The sequence below is a fragment of the Rhincodon typus genome, chromosome 27, assembly GCF_021869965.1.
Source record: "Rhincodon typus isolate 14 chromosome 27, sRhiTyp1.1, whole genome shotgun sequence".
Lineage (NCBI taxonomy): Eukaryota > Metazoa > Chordata > Chondrichthyes > Orectolobiformes > Rhincodontidae > Rhincodon > Rhincodon typus.
In genome coordinates, this window is record NC_063358.1 from 41,060,990 (window position 1) to 41,075,452 (window position 14,463).

Consider the following 14,463-nt stretch of genomic DNA (forward strand, 5'->3'; position numbering starts at 1 on the left):
TTCCCTAAGGCCAGGCTTACCCTTATAATTTCCTTAAAACTTAATTAAGATTTAAGATCACTCTTTCTTCACTGAAACTTCAATCACCTGGCCAAGTTCATTCCCCAGTACAAGGTCTAGTACGGCATCTTCTCTAGTTAGATTGTCTACGTATTATTCCAAATAAACCTCCTGGATGAACCTAACAAATTCTAAGCCCCTGGTACTAAGGGAGTCCCAGTCAATACTGGGAAGTTAAAATCACCCACTACAACAACCCTGTTATATTTACTTGTTTTCTACATTTCTGTTCAGTTGGAGGAACTCCTGCTTGCTTTTGGGAAGTCTATGGTATAAGCCCCTCAGAGTGATTGCACTTTCTTATTCTTAAATTCTACCCATGTGGTCTCACTGGATGAACTGTTCAAGATGTCCTCTCTTAGTACAGCAGTGACGTTCTCCTTAATCAATAATGTGACTCCTTCACCCCTTTTACATCCCTCCCTATCATGCCTGAAGCAGCTAAATCTTGGAATGTTGAGCTGCCAGTCCTGCCCTTCTCTCAACCAAGTTTCTGTAATGGCTACAACATCACAGTTTCATGTATTAATCTAAAATCTAAGGTCATCTGCCTTAACTGTTACACTCATTACATTAAAATAAATATACATCACACCACCAGTCCTGCCATATCCATTAACCTAACCCTGCCTGCTGTTCTTGTTAAACTTACTTGACTTAATCTCTACCTTCTCCTCAATCACTCCACATGCTGATATACTGCTCTGGTTCCCACCCCTCTGCGTCACTAGTTTAAACCCTTGTGAGTGGCACTAACGAACCACCTTACAAGGATATTGCTGCCCCTCCAGTTCAGGTGCAACCTGTGCATCTTGTACAGGTTGCTCCTGCCATGGAAGAGATTCTAATGATTCAGATATCTGAAGCTCTCCCTCCCATATCAGATCTTTTTCTTCCAATCCTGGCCTCACCAGCATATGGCACAAGGAGTATTCCCAGGATTACAACCACAGATATCTTGCTTTACAACTTTCTACCCAACTCCCTGTAGTCCCTCTGCAGGACCTCGTCTCTCTTTCTCCCAATGTCGTTCATGCCAATACAGACCACACCTCTGGCTGCTCACACTTGCCCTTCAGAATATCCTGTACCCGCTCAGAGACATCCATGATGCTGACACCAAAGAGGCAAGCTATAATCCTGAAGAGTCACTTGCAGCCACAGAAATGCCTGTCTGTGTCTTTGATTATGGAACCTACCCTTCAACTCTCCCTGTTGTACAACAGATCCAATCATGGTGCCACTGATCTGGCTGCTGCAGTTGCTTTCTCCTGTGAGGCCATTCCCCCCTCATCAATGTACAAAACAGTATGCTTATTTGAGCGGGGAATAGCCACAGGGGACTCCTGCACTGCCTGCCAGTTCCTCCTGGCAGTCACCCATGTATCTGGCTGAATCTTTGTTGTGACCTCATCCCTGAAATTCCTATCTATAAAACTTTCTGCCTCTGTGCTTTCTGTGTTCCTCAGTGAGTCCAATTGCCACTCCAACCAATCTATGCAATGTGAGAGGAGCTACAGGTGGACACGGTTCCTGCAGATATAGTTGTCAGGCACATTTGACTTCTCCCTGATCTCCCAAATCTCACAGGAAGAGCATACCACTCCACTAACTGCCATTATTATCCCTTAGTAACTATTGGATTAAAATAAAATAAAAGACCTTACCTTGTCATACCCTAATGCTGCTCACCCTTCTCAGCAAAGCCTGACTTCAGCAATGCCCTTTGGGCATTGTGGGTCAACATACAGCACATGGACTGCAGTGGTTCAAGAAGACAGCTCACTATCACCTTCTCCAGAACAACTAGAGATGGGCAATAAATGCTGGCCAGCCAGTGATGCCTACATCCCATGAGTGATTAAAAAAAAATTGGTTAAGTAAGTGGACATGAATTTGGCAAATTGTGTATAATGTGGGAAAATGTGAAGTTGTTCATTTTGGAAGGGAGACCAAAGGAGCAGAATATTACCTAAATTAAGAAAACTGTAACACAAAGGGACTTGGGGGTACTCGTACATTATTCATAGAAAGCTAGTATACAGGTGCAGCTGGTAATCAGGAAGGCTAATGGAATGTTGGCCCCTATTTCAAGGGGCCAGAGTACAAAAATAAGGAAGTCTTACCACAACATTACAATGTACTGGTGAAATCACATCTGAGGACTGTGAGCGGTTTTGGTCCTTTTATTTAAGAAAACATATCATTTCACTGGTTCAGAGAAGGTTCTCTAGGATGATTCATGGTATGGAGGGATTGTCTTAGCAAAGGCTAAACAGGTTGGGACCCTGCTCTGTTTAGAAAAGTGAGAGGTGATCTCATTGAAATATGTCAGATTCTTAAAGGGTTTGAGGGGGTAAATATTGAGAGGATGTTTCTCCTCATAGGAGAGTCTGGGACCAGAGGGCATAGTCTCAGAATAAAGGAGCAGACGTTTTAAGACTGAGATGAGGAAGAATTTCTTCTATAAGAGTTGAGTCTTTGGAACTCCTTGCCACACAGAGCTGTGGGGACAGAGTCACTATATTTAAGGCTGAGATAAATGATCAGGTGGGGAGTCAAGTGTTGTGGAAATGCAGGAAAGTGGATATGTGCAATGTCAGATTAGCCATGATGCTTTTTACTAGTGGACTAGACTCAAGGGGCTAAAATACCTGCTCCTGTTCCTATCATCTTAAAGGAGAAATAACGAGCAAGACAAGCTGACGAACAACTCAGGAATTTGAGAGAAAACTGTACAATGTGTAAAAATCGGAAAAAAGGGGAAATTAGTGTTGAGCAGAATTAGAAAAACAAGGCATAAATTGAGCTAAGGAATAAAGAGTGCAACTAAGGTAAAGTCTGAGAGAGAGCCACTATCAATACTGGAAAACAATAGAAGGAAATAAGAGTAGAATCTGTAGAATTAGAATGTTAAGCAAGAGCAGAGTCAACAAATCAAAGAGAGAAACAGAAATTATAACTCAGAAATGGTAAAAGAGAATTTAATCAAATTATCTAAAAACAGGTCCATACTGTTTTTACTTTTAATCAAAGGAATAATTAGTTCAAAGCAAATATATTTTCAATTATGTTAAATTTCAATTAGACTATGATTTCCAGTGATATTTAAATATGTTATGATTTATTACAATTGATGTGAAAGTTGTCCTGTGTTTAGTGTTTTCAGAATTATTATGGTTATCATAGTTGCATAGTTAAGTTCAAGTGTTGGCAATGTGAGAACTAAATTTAGTTTCTGAGAGAGGAAAGTTATCACATTTTATCCACTTAGTAAAATTATTCATTTTTTAAAGATTGCCTGCACGTGTGCAAAATTGGAATTTCTAAATTGACCCACAGTTGGAGAAATTGGGCCTGATAGGGTGATCAAATGAGGCTTTGTGGGTAGAACTTAGGAATGAAAAGGGGGCAGTCACGCTGTTAGAGTGCATTATAGGCCCCCAAACAGTAAGTGGCCAGTTGAGGAGGAGACATGTGGTCAATTAACTAAAGAGTGTAAAAACAATAATAGGGTAATTTTTGGGGGTTTTAAACTACCCCAATATTAATTGGGATTATCATAGTTGAAAGGGTTTGGAGGGGACAGATTTCTTGAAATGTATACGGGAGAGCTTTTTATATCAACATGTAAATGGTCCTATATGCAGTGCTGGACCTAATTCTGGGGAATGAAGCTGGACAGGTGTTCAAGGTGACAGTGGGGGAGCATTTTAGTGATAGTAACCACAACACTATGTTTTAAATCAAAAACAGAAATTGTTGGAGAAACTCAGCAGGTCTGGCTGCATTTGTGGACAGAAAGCAAAGTTAACATTTTGAGTCCAATGACCCTTCTTCAGAACTGGTAGTAGCTGGAAAATGTGGTATATATGTTGAAGGCAGGAGTGAGGGGTAAGGATGGAGTCCAGAGAGTGAGAAAGACAATTGCGCAGAAAGAGGAATGGATGATTGTAAGTGAGGGAAAAAGAAAAGCCAGAAGGAGATGAAAATGGGTTGGCTGTTCTGAAAGCAGCCCATGTCATGACAGGGCCTGGTGTTTGAGGGAGGTTAAAGGATATAGAGGAAGGTGTTCAGATTCTAAAATTATTTATGCACTTGAGAAAATTGCCATAAGAAGCAAAGAGATATTGAAGGTTTTGGCAGATTTAAGAGTGGACAAATCCAAATGTCCAGATGAGTTACAACTTAGGCCACTGTGGGAGATGAGGGAGGAAATTTACAGGGGCCTTGATCCAAATTTTCAAATCATCTCTGGCCACAGGGGATGTGCCAGGGGAGTATAGTTCAGCTAATGTGATTTCACTTTCCAAGAAAGTTAGTAGAGACAGACCATAGACCAGCGAGTATATCATCATTGGTAGGGAACCTGCTGAAGAAAATCATGAAGGAGAAAGTTAATTTCTATTTAGAGAGGTAAGCTTTGATCAGGGATAGTCAGCATGGCTTTGGCAGAGGGAGGTCATGCTTAACAAATCTGGTGGAATTTTTTGAGGCAGTGTCCAAGTATTTGGATGAGGGTAGGGCAGTTGATGTAGTTCATATGGATTTCAGCAAGGACATTGACAAAATCCTACATTTTATATTTAGATTTTTATTGTCACGTGTACCCAAGTACAAAGGTACAGGAGCACAGTGAAAAGTATATAATCTTGTCGCATAAGGCTCCATCTTAGGTACAAGTACTTACATGCAGAATCATAAGAACAAGATGGAAAGACGTAACAAAATTAAAAGCTAAACCTTACATTAATTCTTAGCATTATGTAGAAAAATAAAGAAACAAAGCTGAAAATCAAACATTACAGTCTTTCTAAATGCTTAGCCACACTGGGAACACACTTACTACAGGGGCTCGATCTCCTCCTCTTTGGCATGCTTCTTCTGCACAGTCCATTCTAGGAATCCCCACACTGGGCCTACCATACCACTGTTGAAGCAACCACTACTCCTGTTGATCCACCCAGAATATCAATTTGGGCCTACCACATTACTGCAGCTGACTGATGCCAATCACAAATGCCGCCTTCTCCACCGACCGCAGAGGCCATCCTGCCATTGAAAGCTAATGCAGCCATCACTGCCTCGAGTCCTGTGCTGGGCCCACCAACTTCGAAGATGCCCTGTACTGGTGCCATCACTCGCCACTGGACTCACAATTACTGCTGTCGCAAGCTCCCTAAAGGCTCACTCCCTCCATGTTTGGCTCGCTCTCCCCAAGGAGCCAACTCCTACCACATTTGGGTGCCCGAGCCTGCTCTCACCCTGCTGAGGATGTGTCTTCCGCCGCCACTGAAACAGCCATGAGGAACTGCCAGATCCATTCCGTTGCTGGGAAACTGATAAAGAATATAAAAGCCTTTGGGATCCAAGGAACTTGGACAACTGGATGCAAAATTTGTTCAGTGACAGGAACTGGAACGTGGTGGTAGAAGGCTGTTTGTGTGTCTGGATTGGTCGGATGGGTAAATCAGTGGCAGACGGAATTTAACTCTAATAAATGTGAGATAATGCACTTTGGAAGGAGGAACGAGATAAGGGAGTACTCAATGAATGATAAGACACTGGAAGCTCAGAGGAACAGAGGGATCTTGAGATATTTGTCCATAGATCTGCAGGGCACATTAATAGGATAGTCAAATAGGCATACAGGATGCTTGCCTTTATCAGTCATGGCATCAATTATAACAGCAGGGAGGTCATATTGGAGCAGTACAGAATTTTGCTTAGACCACAATTGGACTACTGTGTGCAGTTCTGGTTAACACACTTAGGGGAAGGATGTGATTGCATTAGAGGGGTGCAAAGGAGATTCACTAGGATGTTGACTGAGATGGAGCATTTTAGCTGTGAAGAAAGACTGGGTAAGCTCAGTTTGTATTTTTTGGAGCAGAGAAGTTTGGAAGTGAACCTGATAGAGGTGTGTAAGATTATGGGAGGCGTGATCAGGATGAAGAGAAAGCAGCTATTCCCCTTAGTTGAGGGATCAACAAGAGGGCATAATTTTAAAGTGAAAGGCAGGAGGTTTAAAGGGGATTTGAGGAAGGCCTTTCCACCCAGAGGGTGATGATGGTCTGGAATGCACTGCCTGTGAGTGTAGTTGAGGAGGGAAATATCACAACCTTTTAAAAAGTACTTGGATAAACATTTTGAAGTGTGGTAATATTCAAGTCTGTATGCTTAGTGCGGTAAAGTGTAGGTAGTAGTATATTTTTGGCGGTATAGACTTGATGAGCCAAAGGACTTCTTCTGCATGATTCATATGTGGAACCTTATAAAGAGCCTCCTTAAAATCCAAAGCACTACATCCGCTGGTTCTTGCTTATATATTCTACTAGTTACATCCTCAAAATCTGTAGGAGATTACTTAAGTATGATTTCCCTTTCATAAACCCCAGCTGACTTTGTCTAATACAGTTAATGCTTTCTGTTCTGTTATCCAGTCTTTTATAATACAATCTAGAATTTTTCCCACTACTGATTTTAGTCTAACTGGTCTGTAATTTTCTTCTTCTTTCTTTCTTTCTATTTTTTTTAAAATAGAGGGGTGACATTTACACCCTCCAAACCATAGAAACTGCTCTAGAGTCTATAGAATTTTGAAAGATGTCCACCAATGCATCCACTATTTCCAGGACCACATCCTTTAGTACTCTGGAATGTAGCCAAGATTTTTATAACTGATTAAATTCTGCCATTTTCAATGACAATGCTTTGCATAGTTAAATATTTTGCTGTCACTGATGTTCCAGACTTGCAAAGCTCACCTGGATGGAAGCTGCTCCTGCTAGTAAAGCTGTCCTGAAGGCCACAAAATGATTGAAGTACAGTGACTATAGGAAGAATTTACAGTCATCAGCTGTGTAAAAGTACTAAAAAAAATCTTTCTGCCTACAACAAAATATGAAGTGTAAAGAAATTGTCAATCATAATAAATAAAGCCTGTATACTAAGAAAACTACTTTCACTTGATATCTTACCTTTGTTTCAGATGACTAGGGAACAAGCATCAAGGCTAACTCACAAACATTAATGTTTTTTGATCAAATTCAGTAAATCGCAAGCTCTATAGAGGAAAAGAAACTTGTTGATCATGAAATTTTGTGGGAGTTATGTCGGTCAACCACCCTACGTCTAATGGGAGATTGTCTGAAAAACAATCATATATGATCTCTGCACCAGGATTCTGTAGGAAAAAATGCAGTTAATCATCAAATTACCACGCTTAATGCATTTTACTACCTGGAGAAGAAAGTGATCAAGTCCAGATAGTTAGATTAAAGGATGGGACCATTAAGTTGAGCAATACACTCCCCCTGTTAGTTTCCTTCATAAAGTATATGGAAATTATTGCCATGTAGAGGTATTACTGTCAAAGCTACATGAGACTCAATGGCACAATTAATTAGTACAATGGTCATTCATATTTGGAGGTGATTTCAAATACATCCTAGGCTAATAAAATTTTTTTAAAAATCTCTTTCTGCTTACAGGAAAGCACAGCGTGTAAAGAAATTGTCAACCATAATAAATAAAGCCTCTATACTAAGAAAACCGCTTTCACTTGATATATCTTTGTTCCAGATGAGGTTTAATATGTGCTCTAGGGCAAGTAATGTAGACTGACAGCCAATACTATAGTGGGGTACTATAGTATAGTACTCTCTTCTGCATGAGGAGCTAGTAAACTAATGTCCTTTCAGTATTCCATCTTACTTGGGGATCACTTAAAGCATGATGTATTACTGGAAGTAGACTTATTAGTTGTAATATATTAGCTTAATGCTAGCCCAGTCACTACCATTAATGTACAATAGCCATCTGCAATAAACATTTGTTAGATTTTGTTTTAAAAAATATCCATGCCTAGTTTATTATGTCACAAGAAATAACATAAAAAGTTGCTACACCAAGTGAAATACCCTTTTGGAATCAAAACCCACATCAAATGATTTCTAACTGACATTTATTCCTCATCCAATATGCTAAAATAGATGACTAACCATTCATTTCATGACTTCTTGCATGGACATTTGCTTGTGAAATTTGGTGGTCATGTCTACCGACATTACTTTCATGACTGTACAGTCAATTGTATGCCATTGTTGCAAATTGCTTTGGTTCTGCCTGCAATTGTGAAACTAGCTGTGCTAGCTGTATTTTTCTATTGGAGTTTTTTTAGGTGATTGTAGAGAGAGCTTGACTGCAGCTAAGCTATAGCTGCTGTGGTGGTGCTCAGTACCGCCTTTGGATCGTAAAGGTCGAAAACTACTTTATTCAGATAATAGTTGAATCTTGAATCAGCCCAAATTTCACAAAGCCATTTTAAATGTTTAATGGGATTTAGAGTAAGATGGTGCATGTATTTTGAACTTCCAGCACATTGCACTTAGTATTTTGGGCTTTTCTGAACATGTTTATCCTCCTAAAGCAAGTTTGTACAAGTTTACAAAGATTGAAAATCTCAAACTTCCTCCCTGAACAAACTGCTCAAGAATGTATCAGTCTCAAACTACAAATCTTATGGATGGAATCCCCATAGTTTCATTACATTCTTAAATATTTAATTCTATATCTTAATTGCTTCTTTTACTGATAATAACAACACTTTTGTTTTACAGTATTTTGATAGATGTAGATGATCCTTTTCAAAATGTGTGATTCTACGTTATTCCTTTGTCTTGATTTTGATATATAAGTGACTTTTAACATCCTAATACCTTGGCTTAAAATTTAATAGTACTTGCCTCACAATATTGTTTTTCCATGCATTTCAGAAACAGATGACTCGACCTATTATGTGATTGGAGCTGTGCTGTATCGGACGCTGGGTCTCATCTTACCTGTTACAAGGTAAGTCAGTGCTGTCTGCATTCCATGAACCATTGAATAGTGCTAGCTAAGAGTGCATCAGATCAACATCACTAGTTACTTGCATAATGGTTCACTTGTCTGTCAGATTATCGGGGATAGTCAGAATGCATTATACTTTGCAATTCTTAAACAAATATGCATTACATAAGACAGATACATGCTTCCAATTCTTAGACCACTTGATGATGTAATAGTATGTATGAGGGCAGGAAAACTATTAATGATTTATCTGCTTCTTTTGGAGTAATTGATTGTGCGTTCTTCTGAATGTATTTATATTTTCAGTGATAACATAAGTAAACTACTACTAACAGAGAGATTAGAGATGATAAGAGTAATAACAGTTTACAAAGGATCCGGTACTACAAAACAGCAAAGAAGAAACAGGGCAAGACGTTAGCTGTAATGAGGTAAACTTCAGGATATAGAGATAGATCAATAAGTGAATTCGAGATGGGGGGAACGAAACTGGACAAATACAGAAAAAGAGAGTGAAGGTAGCATGATAAACCACTAGATACTGAGAAACTTACAGAGCAGAGGTAGAAAAAGCCACGTAGCATCCTTTCCACCTGGCACCCATTCACATTACTCCCTACCCATCTGCTTAAGGTGATACGCCTGTTTAAGAACTAAGCACAAAATTATTTCCCAAGCTCAGAAATCTATGACCTGTTTAGATCTGTGAAAGTGGAAAGGTAACTCTGTTTCAAAATGGTGTAGTTGCAATGTCACTAGACTAATAATCCAGAATCCTAGCTAATTTTTCTGGGAACATAGGTTTGAATCCTACAATGGCAAATAGTGAAAATTGAATTCAATAAAAAATCTATAATAAAATGCTAACTTAACAATCATGTAAACACTGCCAGTTGTTGTCCAGAAAATGTCTGGATCAGCAATGCCCTTTGGGAAAGGAAATCTGCCATCCTTACCTGGTCTGAGTCTACAGGTGATTCCAGACACACAGCAATGTGTGGAGTGCAGGTTCATAGTTCTTTGAAAGTAGAGTCACAGGTAGCTAAGATAGTGAAGAAGGTGTTTGGTATGCTTGACTTTTATAGGTCAGTGCTATGAGTACAGGAGTTGGGAGGTCATGATGCGGCTGTGCATTGGTTGGGGCACTTTTGAAATACTGCGTTCAATTCTGGTCTCCCTGCTGTAAGAGGGATGTTGTGAAAATTGAAAGGGTTCAAAAAATGTTTACAAGGATGTTACCAGGGTTGTAGGATTTGGCCAGAGGAAATGGTGGAGGTGGGTAAAATTACAACATTTAAAAGGCATCCGATGGGTGTATGAATAGGAAGGGTTAATAGGGATATGGGCCACGTGCTGGGAAATGGAACTAGATTTATTTACGACATCCGTTCAGCATGGACGAATTGGACTGAAGCATCTGTTTCTGTGCTGAACATCTCTGTGATTCTACGTGTTTGACTGAGATTAGGGAGAGGCAATAAATATCGCTTGGAGCCAATGAATAAAAAACAGTATTCCAACATAAGAGCACATTATTTGACTTCATTATTGTTGCTGGCAGTACAGAGAGTCATCCAACTTCATTTAATCATGGTCAGCAGATGTGAGATTTTGTTGTTAATTTAGTTTTCAACAAGAATTTATGTTAATATGATGTCTTAACTAATTGTAACACCCTAAGTTGCTTCTCAGGAACCTTGCAAAGCAAAATTAGATGTTGGGCCACCAAAAGCAAAATTATTCAGATGGTCAAATGTATGGCCAAAGAGATAGTTTTTTTTAAAAAAATGTCTTAAAGAAAGGAAGCAGGATAGAAAAATGAATTTTAGGAAGAGAATTCCAGAGCTTAGTACCATGACAGCTACCGATGGTGCAGCAATTTAGTTGAGAAATAATGGGCAAGCGGCCAGAATAAGAGAAGCACAGAGGATTGGAGGACTGGAAGAGATACCGAGATTGGGACAGGTGATGCCGTGGAAACATTTGAAAATGATCATTTTTAAATTTTGACAACCGACACTCAGGGAGCAATGCTTATGCAATGTAATGTGCAGACAACAAAAGGGATTAAGAAAAGTACCATTCATGTTTAGAAATTTTCAATACAGGTGTAGAAAGAACCATTATTGAAATATGTCAAAGCATTTCACCCAGTGAATCATGTAAAGTAGGGAAAAAATTGTAAAGCAAGTTGTTCGTGCATTAGTATGATTAAATCAGACCTAAAACAGGCTTGACTCATGCAATATGCTAATCTTATCAAAAATTCTGTTACAAAATGCCTTCAAAATTCTGAGAGGAATAGCATCAGTTTGTACTATAGCCCAATTTTGTCCCCAGTCAACCTTTGAAATTGGTCACCCACACTTAACATTTTGCTCCAGGAGGTCGGCTGGATTGAGAGTTGTGCCAAGCAGCATAGGAGAGAATAAGAAGCTACCTGTTTCCTAACATTGGCTGAGCAGAAAGCCTGCTTGGGCACTCCAGCTCTGTATTCAGAGTTTAAAAACAAAGATTATAACAGGAACACCTCTCCTATTCTTATCCTTCACTCCCTCATAACTTATTGCCACCCTATGCCCATCTCTCATGGACTTCATACCCTATATGCCCACAATAAACCCCATGGCTCTATATAGTCCCTATGCCAACTCAGTGCTAAGTCACTTATTATCAGGAATGGATATTAATCAGGAGGCAGAAATAAAACTACCAGTATATTGTTTGTGGGGAGGCAATGACCTGTGTTGTTATCATTATATTATTAATCCAGAAACACTAGTAATGTTCTGGGGATCTGGGTTCAAATCCCACCATTGCAGGTGGTGGAATTTGAATTCAGTAAATATCTGGAATAAAGAGTCTAATTATGACTATGAAACTATTTTGGTTTGTCAGAAAAACCTATCTGTTTGCTAATGTCCTGTAGGGAAGGGAACTGCCATCATTACCTGGTTTGGCCTACATGTAACTCCAGACCCACAACAATGTTGTTGACTCTTAAATGCCCTCTGAGCAATTGGGGATAGGCAATGACAGCAATGCCCACAATCCTGTAAATAAATATAACAATAAAAGTCACTAGTGAGTAAAAATATGCTGTTTTTGATACAAGATCATTAATACAGTAGAACTGCATCAACAAATTCCTTATGAAAACAGATATTTCACTTAAGTAATACCATATATCAACAGCTTATTCATATGTATAAATCCTTGTGTGAACATATATCTCATGCAAGTACTTAAAAACTAAAGTTAATAAACATTTCTATTCCATTAGAAAGGAACTGTACAACAATAGGTATGACAACGTGAAAATTATAATTTGGGAAATCAGTCATGCAATACAAATACTATGATGGTACCTTGAAATAACTACCACTGCTTTTTTACTATAACTTCACATTTTTTTCTGGTAAGTTTCTTGATAACCTTGCAAATCCCAGTGATTTATATGAACATATCAAATATAAACGTAAGAAGGCCATGTGGCCTCTTGAGCCTGATCTGCCGTTCAATAAGATTGAGGCTGATCTGTTTGCATTTGGAATTCCTATTCCTATTTATGCCTTCTTAATCTTAGATTCTTGACTGAAATAATTCCACAAATGCCAGTATCTCATCAACAAGTCACCCTTTATTGTAACGTGGAGAATCCTTGATACTGATCCAGCTCTCTCAGAGTGAGCAGAACCTCTGACACTCCTGTTGATATCTGTGAACTAGGGCTCCCTGTTTGGACCAGATTAACAGCCCCAATCAGATAACTCATGTTCTGTGAAGTCCACCTGGCTGACCTTGTTACAATCACTACATCTCTTCCCCCTCTGAGTCTGAGGACATAGGCTGGTTGTTATTTTTTGTGTTCCTCCTGGGGCATTTTAGCACCAGGTCACATTCTCCAACTCTGCCTCTGATACAGGCGGCACATAACGCACAGTAGATTGCCTCTTGCACCTAGGGTGTCTGCAGGCAGCAAAGGCATCAAGGTGGCAACATCTCAGATTTCCAAGGTTTATCTTCAACACTTGATGGAAAGGGAGAATCCAAGGGTTCTGGAACAATCAGAAAGGTAGTTGAGGAGCTGGGCATGCTTTGCTCCCACACTGTTTCTGAGTTTACAGGTTTCATGTGGTCCACATGCTAGTCAGGACCGTTGCATCTATCTAAACTTTATATATTGCTGGACCTGACCTCGCGTCGACTATGCCTCTTACCCATGCAGGGCCATCGCTGTGGTTCGTACACCAAACTTCGTCCCTTGAAGTAAACTGTCTCTCTTGCTTGTGCCTGGCGTTGGCATTCCTGATGCTGTTTCACCCTCCCCCTCCCAGGTCTGGGAAAATCAGATTTAACCTGGTGCAGAGTCTTCCCCCCAATAACAACTCCCTTGGAGCTATCCTTGCAGTTGCATGAGGGCTGATCCTATAATCAAATAGGAACTGGGACCTTTGGGATCTAGTAAAGCTGCAGGCTGTTTCTTTCAGCGTTCTTTCAAGGATTGGACTGCTGTTTCTGCCACACCATTGGATGATGGATGGTACGGAGCTGTCCATATACGACATATACCATTTGACTTTAGAAAATACTCAAATTCCCTGGTGGTAAACCATAGCCTGTTATCTGTGACCAACACTTCTGGGAGTCCATGTATTGCAAAAGATGTGCATAAAGTTTTTGAGAAGATTTGTAGCTTGGGTTGTGGATGAGGTTGTAGACTTGCTCGCTGAGCTGGTGTGTTTAATTGCAGACACTTCGTCACCCTGCTAGGTAACATCATCAGTGCACCTCCGGTGAAGTGTTGGTGTTTTGTCCCGCTTGTTATTTATATGCCTCGGTTTGATGGAGTGGTTGCATTACTTCCGGTTCTACTTTTCAGTGGTTTGTATATTGGATCCAGTTCGATGTGTTTGTTGATGGAGTTCCGGGTCTCCAGGAATTCCCTGGCATGTCTCTGATTGTCTTGTGCTATTATGGGGATGCGTTGTCCCAGTCAGATTTGTGTCCTTCTCTGTCCGTGTGTATGGAGACCGGTGAGAATTGGTCCTGTCTCCATACACTCAATCTAGTCACCTGTCTTCAAAATCTATTAATATTTATGCATTTAGCTCTCATACAGCACCACTAAAACAGATTATTTAATCATTATCATGCTATTTGCAAGAACAGAACTGGCTCGGTAAAATTAGCTGCAGCATTTCATTATCTTCATGTGTTTTGCAGCTGTGCAGAGAAACACCAACACTTTGAAATCACTCCTTTAGATTATTTGTTCCTATCTAAACTTTTAACCTTTTTTTACCTTAAATATTATTGATTCAATCTTACCTTAACCTATTCATATACTTGAAAGGTCAGAAAATTGTATTTTAAATCATTACAGTGGATGGAAGTCAAGTTTGTGGATTCAATTTCATTTATCGTTACAAATTGAGCTCCTTATTTAGCATAATTAAAACCGAAAGAACTTCAGATGCTGTGAATCAGGAACAAAAACAAAGTTGCTGGAAAACCTCAGCAGGTCTGTCAGCATCTGTGAAGAAAAAA

General features: G+C 39.6%; 1 protein-coding gene across 1 annotated transcript in view; it reads left to right on the top strand.

The window, feature by feature from the left end:
* adgrb2 (adhesion G protein-coupled receptor B2) overlaps nucleotides 1–14,463 on the top strand; it is a 683,435-nt gene that overhangs the window by 435,722 nt on the left and 233,250 nt on the right. Inside the window, exon 15 of the mRNA XM_048613298.1 lies at nucleotides 8,838–8,913. Coding sequence (XP_048469255.1) covers nucleotides 8,838–8,913 — 76 coding nt within the window. The remainder of the gene's footprint in view (nucleotides 1–8,837; nucleotides 8,914–14,463) is intronic.